At 43.1% G+C, this 24,212-nt stretch overlaps 2 protein-coding genes and 1 long non-coding RNA gene across 5 annotated transcripts; 1 reads left to right on the top strand and 2 right to left on the bottom strand.

The window, feature by feature from the left end:
• Nucleotides 1-256: 256 nt before the first annotated feature.
• Nucleotides 257-11,945, bottom strand: LOC123179848 (rust resistance kinase Lr10-like). 3 transcript variants are annotated; one of them, XM_044591738.1, is made up of 7 exons: nt 8,832-11,945; nt 8,550-8,705; nt 8,062-8,157; nt 7,765-7,930; nt 2,324-3,020; nt 1,753-1,934; nt 257-1,615 (listed from the first exon to the last, which is right to left on the bottom strand). In XM_044591738.1, exons 5-7 carry the CDS (start codon nt 2,794-2,796, stop codon nt 486-488), a joined length of 1,785 nt encoding a protein of 594 aa, XP_044447673.1. In that variant the 5' UTR covers nt 2,797-3,020; nt 7,765-7,930; nt 8,062-8,157; nt 8,550-8,705; nt 8,832-11,945; the 3' UTR covers nt 257-485. The 3 variants fall into 3 exon arrangements, with proteins under 3 accessions (XP_044447673.1, XP_044447674.1, XP_044447672.1); XM_044591739.1 differs by lacking the exons at nt 7,765-7,930; nt 8,062-8,157; nt 8,550-8,705; nt 8,832-11,945 and adding an exon at nt 4,319-4,529; XM_044591737.1 differs by lacking the exons at nt 7,765-7,930; nt 8,062-8,157; nt 8,550-8,705; nt 8,832-11,945 and having other exon boundaries at nt 2,324-3,149.
• Nucleotides 4,428-7,654, top strand: LOC123179849 (rust resistance kinase Lr10-like). Its single transcript, XM_044591740.1, has 3 exons — nt 4,428-5,235; nt 6,243-6,266; nt 6,436-7,654. The coding sequence occupies exons 1-3, from the start codon at nt 4,428-4,430 to the stop codon at nt 7,506-7,508; spliced, it is 1,905 nt and encodes a 634-aa protein (XP_044447675.1). The 3' UTR covers nt 7,509-7,654.
• Nucleotides 11,946-13,785: 1,840 nt separating the features above from the next.
• LOC123162358 (uncharacterized) lies at nt 13,786-14,956 on the bottom strand. Its single transcript, XR_006481241.1, has 2 exons — nt 14,438-14,956; nt 13,786-14,351 (listed from the first exon to the last, which is right to left on the bottom strand). It is a non-coding gene; the product is annotated as an uncharacterized lncRNA (long non-coding RNA).
• Nucleotides 14,957-24,212: the final 9,256 nt, after the last annotated feature.

The following is a 24,212-nucleotide window of genomic DNA, read 5'->3' as shown; positions in this document are numbered from 1 at the left end:
TCAACCAAATCTTTATCCAAAAACAAATAAATTCTATTATAAGTTAGCTTCTCAGTGAAAATCTACATCCATCATGTTTGTTACTGCCACCATGATAAAATACATAGTTTTTTTCCTAGGAAAAAGAGCACAAATTTCTCTCAAAAATGATCCCCGACAAGGAAAAGGCGTTCTTGTCACCTCTCACAGATGGTTCAAACAATATTTTCAATCAGAATTTGTATCAACAGTACTGAACAGACAAACAAATTAGATGGATGTAAGATTTCAAACTAATTTGAAGTTGCCCTGTTTTTTCAAACTAGTTTGAAGTTGCCCTGTTTCTCCAATAATGAAGTGCGGAACAAGGATGACAGTTTGCACAAAAGATTTATACTGTTACAAAACTGCGTCACTTTTATTAGCTAAGTGCATCACTCTGTGAACACATACATATAAGTGCAGATTACATGCACAAAATATATCACACATCGTATATATATACCTCACACATTGTCTTCCTCTGACACCGCAGTCGATTCCTCCTCTGACACCACTGTCAGCTCGGAAGTGAAATGATAAGAGTCCTCCACATGGATGTGCCCTTCGTCGCAGAAAAATGGTCTTGAAGGCATCTGCAGGCTGTCGGTCCCAGCCTCCAGAATCTCAATGACCTCGCCCATTGTTGGCCGATCGCAAGACCTCATCTGAATACACCATAATCCGACAACACACAGCTTCTTCTCCAGTTCGTGCATGTCGGCAGCAACAGGTGATATCTCCTCGCCCGCTTCTTCCCGGGTCAGCTTGGCGTACACCCATGACGGGTAGTACGCCTGGCTTGAGGACCCCATGTTTGGATCAGCGTTCCTTCTCCCGCCAGCCATCTCCAACAGCAGCATCCCGAAGCTGTAGACGTCAGATTTGCTAGATATGACACCAAAGCTCCGGGATATCATCTCCGGGGCTATGTAGCCGACAGTCCCCCGCATGGCGCTCAGTGGCACGAAACTGTCTCCCCTCGGGTACAGTTTGGCAAGCCCGAAATCGGCGACCTTTGGGACGAAATTGCTATCGAGAAGGATGTTGTGCGGCTTGATGTCAAAGTGTAGAATCTGCATGTCACACCCCTGATGTAAGTAGTTGATCCCCCTGGCAATGCCCAAAGCGATGTCGTTGAGCTTGTCCCATGAGAAGCTCTTCTCGGTAGAGAAGATGTACTTGTCCAGAGAACCATTGGGCATGTACTCGTAGACTAAGGCCCTTCTCATTTCCTCCGAGCAGAACCCCACTAAACGCACCACATTGACGTGGTGGATCCTGCCGATGGTGGAGACCTCGCTGATGAAATCTTCTCCATTGCAGTTTGAGTTGCCCTCTAGCATCTTGACGGCGACATGAATATCCCCTGGAAGTAGCACACCCTTGTACACGGAGCCGTAGCCCCCTTGGCCCAATTTATCTCTGAAATGGCTTGTGACTGCAACGATGTTTGTGTAGGCATACCTCGTAGGGCCAATCACTTGTTGAATCCTGAGGAACTTCTCGACTGCATCAATTATGATCCTTGTTTTCAAGTACTTGTAGGCTAGGAATATCCACACAGCCAGGGGTGCCAACAAGAACCTGCACAGTACTGCACAACAAGGTAACACATACATATGTAAGCTAGATGAACGTGTAGGCATAAGCTTATGTCCAAGATTGTGTCCATGATGATTAAAAGCATGAAAATTCAATTTTGGAAGTACAAGGCATATAATTCCCACGTACCGAAAAAGAACTTGGGAATAGCAATCACAGATAATATGGTCACAACAACCAAAAGAAACGGTGTTGTGTAGTAGTGATCGTTGGAGTACTGAGCCACACATTCTAAGAAGTGCACTTCACTCCAGAAGAAAACATGAGTCCAATTCACGATGCTTGCACCAGATGATTGCTCCTTGAAGTAGCTGCAAATCATACCATTTTAAAGAAATGAATTTAGAAGGGAGCACGGTTCTTAGATAGGGTAAATTCCATTTGTATTACTAATTCAATCCCATTTGCACACAACAACAGTGTTTGACTTCGCCACCATATAATTCGACTATGCGTTGTATTTTGGACTGCTGTTTCTAAATTTCACATAATCTGACCTGTGCCCAACATGGATGGAGTAGTGCAATTGATTAACAAACCTTTGCTGCAATTAACATTAATTGTTTAAGTAAAAGAAAATTTAATGGCGAGTGTGAATGTGCTCTACTAAAGATGGGCTTAATAGTCCCATATAAATTCTTGAGAAAAGTAGAGAACAGAGAAACTAAATTAGGGAGGAAACTGAACCAGAGGGTATCACCTGATTGAATTGTTGAGGCATATATTGATGTTCTTTCTTAACTTCACAGAGACAGAAGGCCCCATGGTGTCCACAGGAAATTGGACAGTAAACCCCTTACTTACGACTTGTGTGATATCTGCATAACTTGCATTGTGTATGCGCCAATCAGGAACAAACTCGTTACCAAATGGAATATTGGCCAGGTATCCACAATAAGGTTCAAGAAGGTCAACCGCACAATTATCTGTAGTAGGCACCCAGACATAAACATGTGAATTGTTGGCACTCAGGCAAGCAACAGGCTTGTACGCACTATTATCTGTTACTGGTCGTGAACAATTAGCAAAACATGCTCTGTAGTAGCTTTGAGTGATCAAATAACGAAAGCCAGGTGGTGAAACTGAATCAGTGCCGCCGTAATATCCAAAGTAAGGAACATGATTCCACAATGGAAGTGGGCAGCTGCTACTGGTATTGAAGTTGGGATCCATGACCCAGAAGTAGGAACCGGTGTAGTTGATGGCAGTCACATAGTATGTTCCTGTGCTGATGTGAATTGTAGCCTTGCTACTGGTACAACCCAGCTCATATGCTTCAATACCGCACTCAAGAGGATCACCTTGCCGACGGAAAGGAGGCAATATGTCTCGGAGATGTCCACACGAGAAAGGTGTGCACCCATCATCTCCTCCCTGGACATGATCTGCTGCAAAAACTGCAACAAGGGAGAAGACAGTTAAGGATTGTAAGGTAATAGAACGATGAAGTGCACCAGGGTTCCCCATGAAAGCTTCACAGATGCACAAGGGACTTGATATCCTAGTTTAGTTCTGTTAAGAGTACTCGGGGGGGGGGGGGGGGGGGGGGCAAGGGATCGACATCGACTAATTGATCATGTCCAGCTGTAAATACCAATTAATAGTGCGGTTGGGATACTTATTATGACTTCATTGGTATATACATGACGCGCAAAAGAAGAGGAAGATATTTCTCTCCCATTCTTTAGCTATGAACAAAAGACCCAGTCTTGGAGTCTTCTGGCCCGTCACATGATAATTCATTTTTTTCCAGAGATTTTCCACACTGACAGCTGCCAGAGATTATGACTTCATTGGTACATACACGACGGGCAAAAGAAGATGAGGATATTTCCCTCCCATTGTGTAGCTAGGAACAGAAGACGATTCAAGCTTGGAGTCTTCTATCCCATGACATGATAATCATTTTCTCCACAGATGACAATGACAACATACATGAACTTCCACACAATGCAAAATGCCAATTGACACATATTTATTGTGTAGTTGATGGCAGTCACATAGTATGTTCCTGTGTTGATGTGAATCGTAGCCTTGCTACTGGTGGTACAAGCCAGCTCATATGCTCCAGCGCCGCACTCAAGAGGATCACCTCGCCGACGGAAAGGATATGATATGTCCAGATGCCCACAGGAGAAAGGTGGGCACCCATCATCCCGTCCCTGGACATGATCTGCTGCAAAAACTACAACAAAGGAGAAGACAGTGAAGGCTTATAGGGTAATAGAACGATAAAATGCACCGGAGTTCCCCACAAAAGCTTTCTCACAGATGCACTAGGGACTTGATATCCTAGTGTGTTCTGTTAAGAGTACTAAGGCAGGCAAGGGATCGGCATCGACTAGTTGATCATATCCAGCTGTATATACCAATTAATAGTGTGACCGGGAAATTGATTGTGAATTCATGGGTATATGACGACACACAAAAGAAGAGGAAGATATTTCTGTCCCATTCTGTAGCTAGGAACAAAAGACCACTCAGGGCTTGAAGCCTGTCCCGTGCCATGATAATTCGTTTTCTCCAGAGATGACAATGACAGTATACAAGAACTTCCGCATGTATTTATTATTCATGTAACAAGGGACTGGACTGAAGCAAGTTCGCAATCACACTCAAACCACTGGCAGGCGATAGCATCTGAAATGTTATACTCAGGCCTAACTATCAGTAAAGCAGGACTCTGACTGCTTACCTATAGATGACAAGCAATAAATGCTGTTGCTTTTTTACTTCTTTTGCACTTGCCTGCATCTTCTTCTTCATCCTCTTCCTCTCCATCCTTATTACAGTACTACAGGAAGATGAGTAAATTACTTGCTATAGTCCTCCTGCTGCTACCTCTTACGAACCATGGAACCTACTTGGCAACGGCATGGGATGATAAAGATTTCTTCAAATACTGCCCACCATCCCAGTGCAGCCAGCATGGCCCAGAGATCAGGTATCCTTTCTGCCTCGAATCAAGCAATAAATCATCATCATCATGTGGATGTGGTGGCAGAACAATCAGGAAGATAGCATGCTCTGGCCAGGACACCATCCTAGTCCACCCAGTTTTTGGCCCATACAGTGTCAGCGCCATAGATTACAAGCGTTCTTCCATGAAGATCACCCCGCTTGTAGACACCTGTTTGGTGCTCCAGCAGAAGCTCATCATCTCCAGAAGCTCATCATCTCCACAGGTTGATGTTCTCAACCATGAGAGGCCAAGTCTTGACCGATTTTTCCTTTGGAGTTCTACAAACCTAGTACACTGTTCAAGAGAGTTTGCACCTGGTGCTGCCGATAGGATTGCTGGCCCACTCTCCTGCATTAGCAACATAACCCACTTCTTCTATTTGGTGGCTGGTTATGAAGACATGTCTCTTCTTCCGTTGGACTGCAAGGTCGTCCCAGTCTCAGATGGTGTCGGTGGCCGTCTGAAACCCATGTATTGGAGTTGCGGCCAAATATACGACCCACGGTCCTTCAAGGAAGCTGCAAAAACATTTATCAATTCTGTTGAGACCACACTGTGTTGGACTGATGATGATTGCAGAGAGTGTGAGCTCAGTGGGCTACGCTGCGCGTTCAGCTCACAACAGAATCAAGCATTCTGTATGCCTGACGGTATGATCAATTCTAACTGTCTAGAACCATATTTAATTGCATCATCCAATTTTATTTGTAATGAAGTTTTGAAGTCTGTTAAAATTTTACTTCATAATTTCAGGTGTTTGAATCTCCATGAGACTCTCTGTCAATATTTTTCTTTTAAAATAGCACCACAAATTATTTTAGTAGCCTTCTTGAGCAATCACATTGAACTATGCACCTGAACTCTCATAAAAAATCTGAGAAGTTGTCGAGAGGAAGGAAATATGTTTTGTTCATCTATTAAACATTGGCCCTATAAAATATGTTCATCTATACAACACTAACTAATCCTTTGGAGATATCAGTCCAATACTTTGGTAGAGATGCACAACCACTTCAATACAAAACATATTATAAAATATTTCTAAATAACAAAAGAAAACAGAACCCGCCTGATAATGCCTAGCATGCCCAGTTCTCTATCTATGAAGCCTCCCATTCAGGTGAGCGGCCCAACCCTTGCCAAGTTTTCCAGGAAGCGCATTACAGAGCCAGGCCGAAAGCAAGAAAACCAGCAAAAGACCGGTACCACATCCTCTGTACATAACACAATACCCCCAAAAAAAAAGACAACCAGCAACCAAAGCACACATAGAACAGTTGGTAGGGTGTGTTTCCTTCTGTAGTGGGATCTTGAGTAATCTCCTTGTCAAAGTTCAGTGTAAAGCTTGGCCAGTACCACAGTATGTTCATGATATTCTCTTCTAGATATAAACATGCATGGTTCTCCTATATGCTCTACAAAAATGAAATGTGGTTGGTCAGTTATGACAAATATTTTTTCTCTTTCAAAATGGCCTAAATATCACTGCTTATGTGTTTCTGGAACATTAAAATCTCTATTGTATCCCCGCTAGGGAGTGTATGGCAGCAATGGTAGAAAACAATGAATTTGACAGTTCTAAAACCAAAATCAAGTATAACTCATTTCTTTTTACTAAACCATCAACTGACTCTAATTCTTGTTCTTGTATTTGCAGGTTCCCGTATCAAAGTCATCGCAGGTACTACTCTGACTGCAGTCATTTTAATTACCAAATTTATATAATGCAAATCCCTATTGTTGGCTACTCTGAACCTTGACGTCCTCTTATCCTTATCCACATAAAACTAAGTAAGGGCTTTTAATTCCCAATGCAATATGCTGATGTCATATATTGTTTGTTTATTCAGCTACATCATCGGTGGCCGCATTTGTTGTTCTTTTGTTAACGGTGGCCACTGTGCTTTATCTTTCACTCAAGACAAGATATAATACGGAGATACATTTGAGGGTCGAAATGTTTCTCAAGACATATGGAGCATCGAAACCCACGAGGTACACTTTCTCTGAAGTTAAGAAGATGGCAAGACGGTTTAAGGAAAAAGTAGGGCAGGGAGGATTTGGAAGTGTATACAAAGGCGAGCTACCAAATGGAGTGCCCGTGGCAGTCAAGATGCTAGAGAACTCTACAGGAGAGGGACAAGCATTCATCAATGAAGTTGCAACCATCGGACTAATCCACCATGCCAATATTGTCCGCCTCCTTGGATTTTGTTCCGAAGGAATGAGACGGGCTCTGATTTATGAATTCATGCCTAATGAGTCACTAGAGAAATATATTTTCTCTCGTGACTCTGCAAATTTCCAGCATCTTCTGGTACCCGACAAGCTGCTAGATATTGCTTTAGGCATTGCCAGAGGAATGGAGTACTTGCATCAAGGGTGCAACCAGCGCATCCTCCACTTTGACATCAAGCCTCACAATATCCTGCTGGACTACAACTTCAATCCAAAGATCTCAGACTTTGGCCTTGCAAAGCTGTGCGCAAGGGACCAAAGCATCGTCACCTTAACAGCAGCAAGAGGCACAATGGGGTACATTGCACCAGAGCTATACTCTCGGAACTTTGGGGGAGTATCGTACAAGTCACACGTGTACAGTTTCGGCATGCTGGTGCTAGAAATGGTAAGCGGGAGGAGGAATTCAGACCCAAGAATCGGGAGCCAGGACGATGTTTACCTCCCAGAGTGGATCTACGAGAAAGTTATCAATGGGGAGGAGTTGGTGCTTACTTTGGAAACGACTCGAGAGGAGAAAGAAAAGGTGAGGCAGCTGGCAATGGTTGCACTGTGGTGTATCCAGTGGAACCCAAGAAACCGGCCGTCGATGACAAAGGTCGTTAACATGCTAACAGGGAGGTTGCAGAGTCTGCAGATGCCCCCAAAGCCTTACGTCTCATATGAAAATGAACCTATGCCATAAATCAAAACAGGGACTACCATACTCTGTCAACATTCAAGGTTGTACTTTGTCTGCGCGTGTGTTGCAACAATAACAACCACTGTGTTTTGATGCTTTCAGTCTATGTCTGAAGATGTATGAATAATCGCTGGTCACTACCATTGTAATCTTACTCTACTGATTATTTGCAAGATACACGATTCGCAATTGCTACTCCAATATTTATCTCCAAAAGTTGCGAATAGCGTTGTGTGCAATTCAGTATTCCGTTGATTACCTTATTCGGTCTCCCATATTTCTCTGCATCTGTGAGTTAGTGAATCTCCTCTTGGCAGTTAGTAGATGTGCCTGATGACGGAGCTTTTGCTTTGCAACTCCCATATTTGGCATATTCCGTTGCTAACAGAGGCGATGTGCCTGACGGAGCTTTTCCTTTCCAGCATCTGCAATTCGATAAAATGGCACCAAACATCCACATCAATTCGAGCTTCACTTACTTGAATAATAATAACAAGCCAAATCAGAAACTGTGGGAGGGATCGAAAATCTGAGGAGTGGTGTGGCGCACTAGTACCTATTGGTCTTGGACCGTGAGAGAGGAATCGACGCGCGGCTGCTGCTGCCTGACCACTGATTCAGTCACCGATTTGGAGGGTGATGGCAGAAAAGACTGAAGAAGAGAAAGAAAAGGTGAGGCGGCTTGCTATTGTCGCACTGTGGTGCATCCAGTGGAACCCGAGAAACCGGCCATCGATGACAAAGGTCGTTAACATGCTAACGGGGAGGTTGCGGAATGTGAGGATGAATTAAAGCATGTCGCACGGACTACCATACTCTGTAAACATTCAAGGTTGTACTTTGTGTACACTTGCGCTGCAATAGCAACCACTGTGCTTTGATGCTTTCGGTCCATTAGGTCTGAAGATGTATGAATAATCACCGGACACTACCCTGTAATAGTGCTACTAGTTGTTTGCAAGATATAGTACTACAATCTACTTCCATATTTATGTCCAAGAACTTGCAATAGAGCTGTGCAGAATACAATAATCTGTTGATTACCTCGCTCGGACGTTACGTCCATTAATCTCCACTCTCATAGTCAGACCTCACTGAATTGATTCTTTCCCACTTAGTACCGATATCTACCAGAGGGCATGTGGCTGAGGAAGCTTTGCTCTCCGGCACAGAGTGAATGTGATCCATCCGTGAGCTCATCTGCAACTCGGATAAAATGACACCAACGAATCAAACATCCACATCAATTCGAGCTTCTCTTATTATTTCAGCCCAACAGACTAAATCAGAAACTGTTGGAGGAACCGAAAACCTAGGCAGTCGTACCTCTTGATCCCAGACCGTGAGAGGAATTGAATCGCGGCTGCTGCTGCTTGCTGCGGTTGGGGTGAACGTGATGGCGGACTGCTGCTGCCTGACCGCCGATTCAGTCACCGATGTGGAGGGCGACGGCCGGGATCAGCTCCCTGCCGGCTGCGGTTGCTTCTGCTGCTGCGTTGTGGAAACCGGCGCATGCTTGCTGACGTTGGGAGTGGACGGGGCTGCGGAAGTAGTGGGCGGCGGCCGGCGTCATCGTCGGCGGCGGTGGCCGGAGAACCGTGGAGGCGGCTGGAAAGGATGAGAATGGATAGGATCCGTCGTTGCGGCCCATCAACCGTTGGGCCAGAGGTTATCACGTTTCCTGGCCCACGACCAAAGGTTTCCTTGTTCATCTCCAACTTTGCTCACTTCTCAACAAAATGTTTTTTTAGCTCACTGTGTCAAATAGTCGAGGAAACAACATCTCGTCCCACCCCGGCATCCCCGTCTACCCTCATCATTGCCGCCATCCACCTCGATGATCCGTCGACCGGCACTGGCAAAATCGTCATCTCCCTCAACCCATGGCCGACGTTGATGTCGCACCATCCTCGCCACAGTCGACCACTCATGACTCAAATGGGTTGCGGCCACTGTGGCCCGTTCACATAGATATATTTTTTGCTTTCTTGGAAATGTATTAAAAATATAAATTATAATCCAATCCGATTCTTAGAAAAAAAATATAAACCAATCTTTATCTTTTCTTTACCTACTAATAAAGCACGCATTGTTTCCGTCGGGTTCACCGTCGTGTCCATTTTATAAAAAGGCCCCCTATAGTATTAAATAATCAACCCGCAATCCAGTAAATAAGTGGACAAAAATGTTTGTCCATTTTGGATCGGATCTTCATACGAGACCTACTCCAACATGAAGCCATGGGCGCCCCTACGATTTCCTCCTCACAAATACCCATGATTTCCTCCTCCCATGGCACCACGAGACAAGAACCAAAACGAATCAAATAACGCATCCTCGAGCCGCTTGCCCGAGGCTCGCCGTCGCCGAGTTCAACGAGGACGACGCGGAGCGACTCCTGCTGGACCTCGCGTAGTACAGCGTCGGCGGGGGACGCATCCTCAAGGCCATCAACGGTCGATCAGAGGCTTACCACCGCCGATCTCGGGAAAGGAGACGCCACCGCCAGAAATATAAATTATAATCCAATCCGATTATCAAAAAAATAATATTATAATCCAATCCATAATAAAAAAAGGAGTAAAAATATCCGTTTGTTATAAAAATCTATACACATAAAAACATATTTTCCTTTTAAAAATGTTAATATTTAAAATAATAATTAACGCAATTGAAACAATGTTCATGTATATTAAAATGTATTAATATAATTTTCAAATTTGTTCATGCCTTTTTCAGAAGAAAACAACATCTACTTCTAAAATGTGTTCACGCATCATGTAAATAAAAGATTTTGAGCAGTTAGAAAAATATGTTCTTATAATTTTAACAAGTGTTCATGTCCTTAAAAAATGTTCATGTAATTTAGAAACGTGTTCATGTATTTACAAAAATATCTATGCATTTCTTGATAACTGTGTATACTTCTTTCACATAAAAAATATATAGAGAAAAGAAATAGAAAAGGGAAGAAAAGAGGGGAAAGAAAAAGAAAAGAGAAACCCATCATGGAGCACTCAGCCTCCACCTCGTGGTCGTCTCTCGAGCTTCTTTAGTCAGGCCCAGGACAACACACCAATGCATGTTACAAGTTTCTCAACAAAAAAAAATGCATGTTACAATTTGACGTCGTGAGAGTTGAGAAGGGTTTGCACCTTACCCCTTCAACAAAAGAGAATATATCCGAGTGAGGGCTTTTGGAGGCCGAACTCCACGGAACTCGTTTTGAAAATACGAATTTCAACAGCATGACAAAATTTGAAATTTTTTGTATACAATCTCACACATCTGTATTGCGTATGTGCAAAAATTCATAACCATATACTTTCACACATAGCGTACAGAAAAAAAAGACAAAAGTGTATTTCTAAAATGGGCCAATCTTTTTTGTGGCCAGATTTTTTTTGGTACAGCCTACAAATCACAAAAGATTCAAATGATTTTTTCACGTGCGCGTACGAAAATCGTATAATTGTCCTTCGATTTAATTATTATTTTGAAACTTGAAATGATTAGTTTTGATTGTTTTTTTTTCAAAATACCGAGCTCCCTGGAGCTCGGCCTCTGTTGGCATTTTCCGAGTATACCCCGCTTATAGCGATAGAAAGCAAGCAGTCGACCACATGGGACTTAAATGTCCACGGGCCTATTTGGAAACGATGTTCTTCTAATTTAAAACAATTGTTCATGTCCTTAAAAAATGTTCAAATAATTTCAAAACGTGCTCATGTATTTTTAAAAAGATTCATGTCCTTTGTCAATAAATGCTATATTCTATTATATAAAAGTTAGAAAGAAACTGGAAAAGGGAAGAAAATAAGGACAAAGAAATAGAAAAGGGAAAACCCAAAAAATGTAAGAAGAAAACACTGAAAATACTAAAAGAGGATAAACCAGAAAAGACCAAAAAAATACCGAAAACCAATACAGCCAACACAAAAAATGTGTCTCCGTCCATGTATGTCGGTTGTCGCTTTGTGGGCGATTCCCGTGCTATATATCTCTATATACGGTAAATAGCATTTGGGACCCATCTTGTTTGTATAAAAGCTTATGATCAAATTTGTTTGAAAAGCAGAGGACGATGTGTACATCTAATTAAGCTCCGAGACAATTGTTCTACACTTGACCAATTCATTTACTCATAGGAGATTTTATCAAACATAAGTAAATGCTACTTACAACTCGGTAGAACTGGATCTTGGCCAGAGGCATTAAACTTCACAGGCACTCATACTAATAAAAGTAAAATTGCTCATCGATAGCAGTGTGATTTTACTTGTTTATGAGCTTGTTCTGAAGAACTTCCTCCACTAGTAGAAAAAGAGGCTTCCATACGCCCCCATTAGTCCCCAAAATAATCGAACCGCGACCAAAGGGGTCTTTAGTCGCGGTTCGGGAGGAGACCCGCGACCAACTATCTGGGCCCAGCGCGCTCGGTCGACAGCTGGCGGACGGGAGGGGCTTTAGTCCCGGTTGGCCTGGCCAACCGGGACTAAAGGTCCTCAGGCTGGCCCGAAGTCCTTTAGTCGCGGTTGGCCAGACCAACCGGGACTAAAGGTTAGTCCTTTAGTCGCGGTTGGCAGACCAACCAGGACTAAAGGTCCTCAGGCTGGCCCGAAGTCCTTTAGTCGCGGTTGGCCAGACCAACCGGGACTAAAGGTTAGTCCTTTAGTCGCGGTTGGCAGACCAACCGGGACTAAAGGACCAGACCAACCGGTACTAAAGGGCGCATCAAACTCTACACCCCCCCCCCCCCCCGCGTGGACCGCCTTTTCAGTTTTAGAAAAACCAAAAGAAAATGATGGAAATGTCAAAAAAATAAAATAAAATAAGTTTCTCATGTGATATGTGGTCTAGTTGTTGGGAAAATTAACAAATATGAATTTCGACTTTATTTGCAAAATCTCTCTGGAATTTCTTAAAATGGGCATAACTTTTGCATACGAACTCGGATGAAAAAGTTTTTTATATGAAAAATCATCTACTCGAAAAGTTACATCAAAAACCTAACAGAAAATGGGAACCCCGTTAAACATTTTCAAAATCCTCAAAAACCTAACAGAAAAAAAGATACGGGGCTTTTAAGATCTGGAGAGGCAAAAAAATTCAAAAAAAAATTCAAATTGTGGTCAAACTGTGGTCAAACAATGGTCAAACTAATTATTGTAGAATATTAGTGTTACTAAATAATTATTTCAGTTTTTTTTAAATTTTGGTCAAATCTGGTCAAACTGTGGTCAAACTGTGGTCAAACAATGGTCAAACTAATTATTCCAGAAATATTAGTGTTACTAAATAATTATTGTTTTTTAAAACAATTGTTTCAAACTCAAACAGTGAAATGTGTCACTTCATGCTCAAGCTAAATTCCTGAGGGTTAATAGAATTGACATCCTACTATTGTGAGGAAAACAACAAGTGCAGACTTGGAAACGAGGAAGAATAGAACCCGGAAGTTAAGCGTGCTCAGGCTGGAGTAGTGAGAGGATGGGTGACCGTCCGGGAAGTTAGATGATTTGGAATGATGAGGGGTGATTAGAGATTAGAGGATAAATTGAGCAGTGATGAGGGTGGTGATTAGAAATTAGAGGTTAAAATAATTCAGAAATTTGAAAATAAAAAAAATTAAAAAAATTCGTAAAAAAACCAGGTTTAGGGGGGCTAAAACCCTAAACCTGCGGAGGAGGCCTTTAGTCCCGGTTAGCCACGAGAACCGGGACTAAAGGTCCTCCGCCCCGATGGACCCCTGGCGCCCACGTGGACGGGCCTTTAGTCCCGGTTAGCCACGAGAACCGGGACTAAAGCCTTTAGTCACGGTTCGTAAGAGGCGCGACTAAGGGGGGGGGGGGTCTTTAGTCGCGCAAATTTAGTCCCGGTTGCACAGCCGGGACTAAAGGCCCATTTTCTACCAGTGCTCCCAGACGCAGGTGCGATCGTAGTGCGCTGAAATGGCATACTCTGCTTTCTTTCTCCATAAGAAATACTTAATGATAAGCATTGAATCAGCATTAAAACGCAATTTGCTATCCAACCAGATGGAGTACCTAACAGGTAAAATGTGTCATGTTAGCCATGGAGAAAGAATGCTTGTGGTGGCAATTTATATAGGAAAATACATATATGTGCCAGTTAAAAGAAAACTATGAAAAACTATGAAAACTATGACAATTTATACAGTTATGCAGTCTGAGAGGAGAGTAACTGGGTGAGCAGTGATAAAACTTTAACAGAGTGTATTGTTTCACAAATTGCGCATACAGATAATCAGGCATACATCTTGTACTATAAGTGGAATTAGCTAGTACTGGACTCCCTTTACAGAATGGCACATATAGGTAATGAGGCATGCATCTCGCAGTGAAAAGAATAGGTAATAGTACATTGATTGAGTCCAATTGTAGGATCAAACAGGAAGATAGAGTGCAGGGAATGAAAATGAAATGGTATCAGTTTATATGATGGTGACTGCCCAATGACGTATGTAAAATTGTGACTAAGCACACGCTGTGTGTCGATGCGGTAAACACTTCCTAAGATAGATTTCTCATTTTTTAGGATTCAACAAATTCATAAAATGAAAGAAGCTTCTTTTGGTTCAGTTCTCTATAAGCTTTCTATGGAACATGTTGATGCATGAGTAGAGTGTAGTGGCTGAAAATGAACTGATATGAGTTACAAGTTTCATGTCATTGTCAAAACTGATTCTTAGAGATTGAAAAATTAAGATTTAGGCAGAAACAGAGCTTCTATTACTGGCTGAGTTGGTTGAAGGCGTTTTGTTCCTTCAAAATCTGTTGACGTATCTACTGGACGAACAGGATATGTCACAATTTTCTCGCCTGGCTGAGATGGTACAAGTGCACTGATGAGAGAGACATTTTAGGCATAGAAATGGGAACATCCTTCCGGAATCCATGTGCGAGACATACCTTATTCCCTCGCGGAAGATCTAGATGGGGAGGTGTCGATCTTGGTTCCTCCGGCCACCATGACCTCGCCGCCCAGCTCCTCCTCATTTTGCATGCTTCCGACCCATCTCCTCCTCATCTCCCGATGCAGCTTGTCCGATCTCCTTCCCTCCGCCTTTGCCCACCACTTCCTCTGCCTCGCCATCCCCTTTTTCTTGCCCGCCTCCTAGCCTCCACCTTCTCTGCATCGCTGTGGCCGCTGCTAGTCCACACAATTCTGCCAGAGGCCAGACGCCGACCGCCAGTTCTGCGGAGGCGCCTTTGCCGCTGCTCACCTCGTTGCTGCTTCCATGGATTTGGAGCTCGGGGAGAGGGTGCGCCGCTGCTTCGCATCTACCTTGCCCAATCCTGGTTGCCGAGGCAGGACACCATCGACCCAGCGCCGGTGGTGTGATCGTAGCCGCTTCCTCTCCTCCACATGGGAGAGGAAACGAGAGAGACATGGAGGTCGCATGCTGGGCTGCCTTCGTGGCGAAGATAAGGAAAGAAGTCACCGTGGGGAGGTGTTATCTAGGGTAGGGTAGATACATGTGACAGTAAAATCCACGACGTGGCAGAGGCGAGGATGATAGGTCGCTGTGGGATCGGGTAGGCTAGGACTGATGGTGTCGTTAGGAGATTACCTTCTCCTTTGTCTCAAGGAGCTCCTGGTGCTGGTGGTGAACGGAGGGGAGCTCGGCGTAGAGGTCGACGGTGAAGTGGCTGGTTGCGCTTCCCATCGCTTCAGCGCCTCCCTCTCGATCGGACTAGGGTTAGGAGTGGGGAACAGTGGCGGCGGCGAACCGCGTACTTTGTGCCGTGGTCCCCATCTCCTCTATATGGCATTGCGCGATAGGGGCCCACCAGCCTTGCTTGGGCTGGACGCACCTGATCAGGGCGTGGGTCAAGGGTCCAATGGGTCGTTGGGCCCATTGGGGAAGAGATCAATCTAACATTCTCCCCCTTGATCTCATCATATACTTTTAACTTTATACTTTGAAATAACTCTTTTCAAAGTACTCGTTTCATCACAGATTTGCATGTAGAGCATGTCTCATCATCACGGTCTATCCCGATGGAATCAACACCTACAATACACTCCTCTGTTTTGAAACAGACTCTTTAACCTTGGGCCCGTTTATTGTCCGGAAATCATAGACTATACCATAAAACCCATGTCGACTGTGTGTTCTCCGAACACACTGGGCGGTAAGTCTTTAATAAGCAGATCTGCAAACACTTGTCTGTTGCTTTTATGCTTCAAGCATTTCTACATAATTCCGGACTTTCTCCTTTACAACGCATAACTCTGTGTCAGTGTGTTTGGCATCAACACTTGACTCGTTGTCATAGGAGCGAAAAACTTAAAATGGTTATCGTTGTTGTCAACCATTATCAGCTCCGGGTACAGGTGTCCTTAACCATTTTGCCAGCTCCGGGTACAGGTGTCCTTAACCATTTTGCCTGTCCCTCGGCCTCATATCAAGCTTTAACATGTTTTTGCATCACATTGATGATAATTGTTTCACTCTTTGGAGTTTCTCCACACAAAAAACTCCCAAGTGTGAAAGTTAGCGACAATTGTGGATTTCGCTATACATTTCAGAAGTCCTGTCTTTGTACTCACAATCTTTTGAGAGCCCTTATTTCTTTCAGCATGAGGCCGATATTCTTGACTCCATTCCAGTGATCTATATATGGACTGGACATTGCCAAAACAACCCGGATACGTGAACTGTGTAATATATTGAGCTTCCAACAGCTGAAGCATATGACACCATATCCATTTTCAATCTTTTCTCATTAACTTTTGGAACACCAAAGTTTCCAGTTCCATTACCCTTGACTATAAGAATAGGCGTAGGTTTTCTCGCATGCATACTTTAGAGACCTTTCTGAGCATGTCCATGCGACATTCCTAATACCCCTTTTATTCTTTTCTTGATGAATCTCTATACTTATAACGGGAGACACTCTTGGCAGAATTATTCTTGTATTTGAACTCGTACGTAGAGTGAATGCTGAACATCTGCAAAAAAACAGGTTATGGCTGGGCAGTGCGCCACCAGACAGGACATCATGACCCTCTCGGACGAGCGCTCTGGAGAAATTGATTCGCAACACAGAGGAACCTACAAAGAATTTAGTACGCCCTACCCGAGTTTCGATTCAGTTGGTGAGGCATACGAGTTCTATACAATCTATATTCTTGGAATGTCTTTGGTATCAGATTTGGTAAAAGCAAACTAAATGCCGAGAGGACGAAATGCATGCAGGAGATCGTGGTTGCTCGGTGAGTAACGAGCTTTTGCTGAAATATAATACATTTCAGAGTAAATGTGTTTTGCTGTGTTGTCGATGTGCTCTCCAAGCGCGGTAGTGTCTGATGTTATGTTTTGTTGGCCGATAGTAGGTCATGCAGATGCGAGTGTCCAGTGCTGATTAGGCTGTCGCGCGCGACGGACAACAGCTGGTACATCACAGAGCACCGTGAAAGCCTCAACCATTCAATGTCCTTAACAATGGGTGAGAAGGTGCACTGGCCGTCACACAAGCTCATCGACGCATACACAAGATTTAATAAAGCAACTTAGGGAAAACAATCTGAACCTTGGGAAGGTGTACAACATAATTGGGAGCTTCTTTGGTTCGGTCAAGAAGGTGCCCTTCATGAAGAGGACCCTAAGAAGTATTTGCAGGAAGATAAGAGATAAGTCACGAATCACACGTTGAAGACATACATACCTCCGTCAAGCCCAATGCATGTTTTTGTCGGGCATTACATGAGGTTACAGTTGACCACGAGGATGAGGAAAGCTACCAGGAGAAGAGAATGATGATTGTAAGCATTTTTTGTGTGTACAATTTGAGTATCTGACAGAAATAGATGTACACTTCATATATGTCAGGCATTTGTCTACATGAACCACTAACGGACAGAAAAACCGAACTATATTATGACAGGGTGGAGTTGACAAGAGGACCAATTTGGCGATAGAGCGGCATGCAAGTAAAATTTACACCAGGGCTATGTTTGAGGAGTTTGGTCACCTCCTAATCGAAGGGACGTCGTACAATGTCAAGGAAGTAGAGAAGATGAGGAAATATGTTACAAAGCACAACAATGTAGCTAAAATGGAAAAATGAAGCAGAGGATCAGTCAGAGTTTACGTGCGAGTGTGGCCAGTTCAAGCATACTGGGATGTCATGCAGCCATGTCTTAAGGGTAACTAAACCTGACAAAAAAATTGCTGCACATAAATTGAATTTCTGTACAAGAAATTTAAACATAGTGTAATGCACGGGTCATGGATATACTTCATCTGGAGATCCCTGTGAATATACTCAAGAGGTGGACCAAGGACACGAGGGACATGCTTCCCCACACCTGGTTCACTGTATCAGAAGGACAATTCAGTTAACTTGTCGTTCTCGTGCAGGAACTCGATGTTATATCTGAAAGCCATGGAAGTCGTGCAGATGGGCGATTTGAATGCAGAATAATTCAAGCACACTTTTGCTGGTCTGGAAGCTTTGTTGGTGAGTGTCGCACCTTTAGCTGAGAAGAGGGATGGTTTGGGGTTTGAGGATCGGATAGCAGGTTTGGCCACTGGTAGATTGCCTGGCAATGGAGAGGTTGCGTTTGTGGGGGGCGACGGTGCTGACAAATGCAATAGTGGGGGGAAATCTGTGTGAATGCCCTTGAAGGTCTAGCAGCTCCATATAAGCATAGTGGGGTCAGCAGACTGAGTAATAGCAGTGACAAGGCGCGTTACGAGGGTCTGAGTAAATGTAGAAGTTGCCTGGCTGAGGTTTCACATCTGGGGGTAGAGTTGGGAGCTGCGTGGTATGGAATGTGTGTCAGTTCTTTGTGGTTATGACTGTAGAACTAAAGTAGTATGAGTTTGAATGTGACAATTTCCCTGTCTGTGTTCTTGAGATGTGGTTTGCATCCATGATTTATCTGCGTGTGCATCCCTCCTAGCTGGCAACACTGCAATTTCTGAGAGTGCGGTCGTGTGTGCAGGCATCCACATGATCAGTAGGCCTAAGTTTGAACCGGTCGTGTCTCTGCTGATTTCCTTCAGGAGTGTTTGTGTGCTGACACTAGGAAATATGTATGCATGTCCAAGCTGGAGGCGTCCATGCGTCAGGTGGTTTTAACTTGCAGTGTACACACGCGTGCGCCTGCTCGAATAGAAATTCAAAACTTGTATGTGTGATCGGGGGATGGGGTGTGCCGTCACATAAGAGCTGTGGTGGATACTGGGCGTCAGGTTCATCCTCCATGTGTTCTAGTCTGCTAGCAGCAATGGTGCCGGTGTGGAGCGCCCGGACTGACTTAAGCGTTGCTGCCGTGTTTGCAGCATCGGCGACGATGACTGGCGCGGAGTGCTCTGGCGATCGCGCACCCGCTCCGCTCCCGACCAGAAAACGAAGGTGAGTGAAATAAGCTGTGTTTTCGTTTTCCTCTGGACCTCCCGCACTGGTTTAACTTGGTCGTCCCAGTCACAGCCGGAGGTGCTCCTGCGGCTGGGCGGAGGAGGAGGACCCAGACGCAGACATGGCTGCTGCTTTGGCCTTTGGGTGGCGGCTGATGGATTGGCAGGGGAACGGCAAGGGATATTTATTCCAGTTGGGTGGCCGTTAGCTGGACCCGTCGCCCGTCCTGGAAAAAGGTCGGCCCAGAACAGTTTCCGGTCCATCGGGCCATCTCCTGTACCACGACGTCCGTCCGTTTGGACCAGGAGTTAATGCGCCAGCTGCCCTTCTATATACGTGGCATATACGCGAGCGAGGTTCGACGGGAAATACCAGCCCTGCAGACATCCCGATGCGAACGGATGCGTGAGATTTCGGGTTCAGCTGTGCTCCGGATCAGAAATGAATTTTCGAATGTAAGTTAGCTTCTTACTTACTCGGTATTTGAAGCTACTTTGTTTGTTTCTCCAGCAACAAGTGCACAACAAGGACGCAGTTTGTACAAACATTTAATACTTGATGGTACTGTTTTAACCATAACTCCATGATACATACATGTAAACATATTGTCTACTACAACAAGTTTTGTCCGGCTCCGGCAAGAGAGAGGCAATGACAGTAATGCGCCTTCGGCTCACTTCAGTGCTTGTAGGTCGCTAGGTGGTCTACGGATTTGGATGTAATTTTTGTTATTTCTGGTGTTCATTGTACTGTCATGATTAAACATGAATAGATTAGAAGTTTTCTTGAAAAAAAAAAACATACATAAATTAGATCGCACACTGTATATCTCACGCATTGTCATCCTCCGACACCGCACTCAATTCCTCGCCCGACACTGCGCCACCGTCAGCTCGGAAGTGAAATGGCTAAGAGTCCTCAGCATGGTTGGGCCCTTAATCGCAAAAACGGCTTCGGAGGCATCCGCAGGCCATCAGTCCCATAATCCGACAATGTGTGATGTGGCATAATCTGCAGGTACAGGCATGCATTATGCCAGGTGGGTCCCGCAGGACAGGGTGATGTGGCAAGTAAAAAAAGAGTCAATTGCATCTTGATACAATATTGCATTCTTTGTGGTGACTGTTGTGCATTGCTTCTTTTCAAGCAAGTAGAACTATACAACAAAAATAGGTAGTAAAACTTGCTGGATTTCAGATAATTTTGTTTTGCAATCGATGGCATTTAATACTTTTAAGTCTGTCAATTTTAGTATCATCTTCACTGAGGATTCACTTGACAAACTTAATGATTATTTTATCAAGGGTGTTCTATGGCAAGTTAACCTGCAAATGTACGAAAACTGAATCTTTCTGCATGATAGCTTGATAAGCCCATATACATGATATTGTCCAGACTTTTCACTATGCTAACTATTTACTCTCTCTAATTTTCTTTGGATGTCATTTTAGGATGTGTGCAATCAACTTCAAAAATTGAGTACTGACACAAAGATAAACAATCTTTCAATAACACTATCATCTGGAAGATTATCATGAATTTAATTTATCATGAATTTATAGCTTGGTGGCAGTGATTGGAGAACTCTGTCAATAACACTATCATCTGGAAGATTATCTCCCAGCTGAGTCAAGTGGTTATGATACCCAGACATTTTGAGTATGAGTTCATTGACAGAGCTATTCTCCTCCATCTTGCAGCTATAGAACTTGTTGGAGACTTCATATCTCTCAACTCGGGCATTTACTTGAAATATTAACTTCAATTCCTGGCATATCTCATATGGTCCATGACGTGCAAAACGTCTTTGAAGTCTTGATTCTAAGCCGTAAAGCATGGCACACTGAACTATCGAGTAGTCATCAACACGCGACTGCCAGGCGTTCACAACGTCTGCAGTTGTTGGGGGGGTGACACACCTAGCGGTGCATCAAGGACATAATTCTTCTATGCAGCAATGAGGATAATCCTCAAGTTACGAACCCAGTTTGTGTAGTTGCTACCATCATCTTTCAACTTAGCTTTCTCTAGGAACGCATTAAAATTCAAGGGAATAGTAGAACGGGCCATTGATCTACAAAATTCATGATAAATTAAGTTCAATTAATCATATTACTTAAGAACTCCCACTTAGATAGACATCCCTCGAGTCATCTAAATGATCACGTAATCCAAATCAACTAAACCATGTCCGATCATCACGTGAGATGGAGTAGTTTTCAATGGTGAACATCTCTATGTTGATCATATCTACTATATGATTCACGTTCGACCTTTCGGTCTCTAGTGTTCCGAGGCCATGTCTGTACATGCTAGGCTCGTCAAGTTTAACCCGAGTATTCCGCATGTGCAAAACTGTCTTGCATCCGTTGTATGTGAATATAGAGCTTATCACACCCGACCATTACATGGTGTCTCAGCACGACGAACTGTCTCAACGGTGCATACTCAGGGAGAACACTTATACCTTGAAATTCTTTGTGTTCTACTCGTGCATATCATCTACACATAGACTTGGCTCTGATGCCTCTATTGGGAAATGTAGCATGCAATTTCAAAAAAATTCCTACGCTCACGCAAGATCTATCTAGGAGATGCATATCAACGAGAGGGGGAGAGTGTGTCCACGTGCCCTCGTAGACCGAAAGCAGAAGCGTTTGTTAACGCGGTTGATGTAGTCGAATTTCTTCTCGTTCTGACCGATCAAGAACCTAACGTACGACACCTCCGAGTTCTGCACACGTTCAGCTCAACGACGTCCCTCGAACTCTTGATCCAGCAAAGTGTCGAGGGAGAGTTCCGTCAGCACGACGGCGTGGTGATGGTGATGGTGAAGTGATCCGCGCAGGGCTTCGCCTAAGCACTATGTGAATATGATCGCACTACAACAAAAACACCATGTATAGTCGCTTTTTGTGGGACGTTATTATATTCGTCTCTATGCCCATGGACACTAGCGACCTAAAGACGCTTCTTAAGACGTTTATGAAGCGCCACAAGCTATTACTTATAATTAGCCTTTATGAAAATAAGCATTTAATTTTAATTAACTTAGAGACGATTTGTGAGACGTTTTAGTGTGCGACTCTATTCTTATCTTAGACTTAAGAAATCTTTTCCCCGCAAAAAAAAACAGAAAAAGACTTAAGAAATCTTTGAATAATCATATTTTTAAGTTGAATAGCTATTAAATGAGTTGTACTAAACTTTGAATAAAACTTCTAAACACCAAACCCTAGCCTAGAGTGGTTGTGGCGTGGGCTTGGACCTGTTCTTGGTCCGACCGAGAAGACTCGGTCAAACACCAAACTGGACGGTGTTCTGTTGGGCCTAATAGGACGACCTAGATTGGCTAATTGTGCTAGCGGGCTGGGATGGGAAACCCTATTATGTGTGTAGGTCACCCGACGAGGATCCTGTATGGCGCACAGGTCGAGACCTTCTATAGGCTGCTCTTTGCGGCAAAGAGTTGTCGTTTTGCATAGGCGACTCAACGACTAGGCCGGCCCATGAAGATCGAGACCGACATTGAACGCGCACTTTGGTGCAAAAAAAAAATCGCTATCACAGGGACTCAAAGAAGGGATCAAGTGCTATACATAACCTGCTACTACAAGTTGAACTAGCAGTCGTATAAGAGCATATGGTAGCGTCAACAATATATAACCAATAGGCCGTGCGGGTCCGAATTATATTAGCAATTTAAAAGCATTTTTTAAATGGAATGTTGTACAAAATTCAAACACTTTCCAAATTTGTAAACAAATTTAAAAAAAAAACTATAACATTTTGGAGAATCCAGGAACTTTTTTTGAAAATCATGAAGATTTCTTGAAACGGGATCATTTTTCCACATTCCAGAACGAAATTTGGAGACGCGAACATACTTTGAATCTCCTGAATAAAATTTGAAAACACGAATATTTTTTCCAACTTGTGAACATTTATGAAACTGGGACAATTTTTTGAAACTCTGAGAAAAATGAAAACGTAAACATTTTTGGCAATTTGCAAGCAATTTTCGAAAATGGGAACATTTTTTTAATTTGAAAAGTTGTGATTTAAAAAAAACATTCGCAACATTTTCTGAAAAACAAGAACATTTTATGAAAATTCCAATTTTTCTAAAATTTATGAACAACTATAATAAACGAATTTTCTTCTTCTTTATGAGCACCGTTGCTGGTCGGTCGCTCGCCTGTGCGAAGCGTCGGCAGTTTGACGCGGTGCGCGTCAAATAAGATATTCCGCAAAAGTTGTTGCGAACGAGCTTGCGCAAACCCCACTCGCACACTGGGCGTTCGTATGGGCCATACATTTTCCTGTTTTTTCCTTTCGTTTTCCTTTCTGTTTCGTTTTTTCTTTTTTTTGTTCTTTTCTTTCCTTTTACCTTTTCTTTTCTCTTTTTTCTTCTTTACTTTCTCATTTTTTCACGATTCTCTTTCCAAATTTGCAAACATTTTTTTGTTCATTGATTCAACAAAACGTTAATAAGTGTAAGATAATGTTCAACAATTCATAAAATGTTCATCGAATTCAGTTTTATATTTATCCGATTTTCAAAAATTTCATTAAATTTAAAAATGTGTTGATCGTACTAAACAAATGTTCATAAAATCTGATTTTTGTTCATTGGTTCAAAAACTTTTAATAAAATTCAAATTTGTTCTTCCGTTATTTTACTTTTTTTCTTGAATGCAAATTTTGTTCTTCAAGTTCAAAAAATGTTAATCTATTTTTGAATTTCTTTATTAAATACAAAAATGTTAATAATTATAAAAATGCACGTTAAAAGATCATTAAAATATAAAAATGTTCGTCCTTGTAAAATCACAAATATTTTTGAAATAAAGAATTGTTTTTGACAATTCACCTTTCACATTTTTTTGATATTTTAGAACCGTTTTGTAATCCTGAATTATTTTAACATAGAATAAAAAACAGAAAATATAAAAAAGGAAAGGTAAACATGAAAACAAAAAAAGGGAGCCTCCCTCCCCGCGCATGGCCTGGCCAAACAGGGTGCAAACCTGCAAGGGGGGGGGGGGGGGGGGGGGCTTGGTGGCCGCGCTTCCATGAGTTCGGGCGCCCAACCCGCCAAATAGGGGTACCCGTCAACCAATAGCCACCAATTGCGCACCCCGGTGCCCTCGTGCACTTCAGGCCGTCCCATGTAAGGGTTGGGCGCTCCTGTAGTTGTTTTTCATTCTTCCTTCTTTCGTTTTTTCTTTTATGTTTCTTTTATTTTTTAGTTTGAGAATTGTTCATGAATCTCAAATTCGAAAAAATGACCAGGGTTTCAAAAAAGTTCCTG

The sequence above is a fragment of the Triticum aestivum genome, chromosome 1D, assembly GCF_018294505.1.
Source record: "Triticum aestivum cultivar Chinese Spring chromosome 1D, IWGSC CS RefSeq v2.1, whole genome shotgun sequence".
NCBI classification, from domain to species: domain Eukaryota; kingdom Viridiplantae; phylum Streptophyta; class Magnoliopsida; order Poales; family Poaceae; genus Triticum; species Triticum aestivum.
Note: the sequence above shows the minus strand (reverse complement) of the source record. Positions and strands in the feature narration are given on the sequence as shown.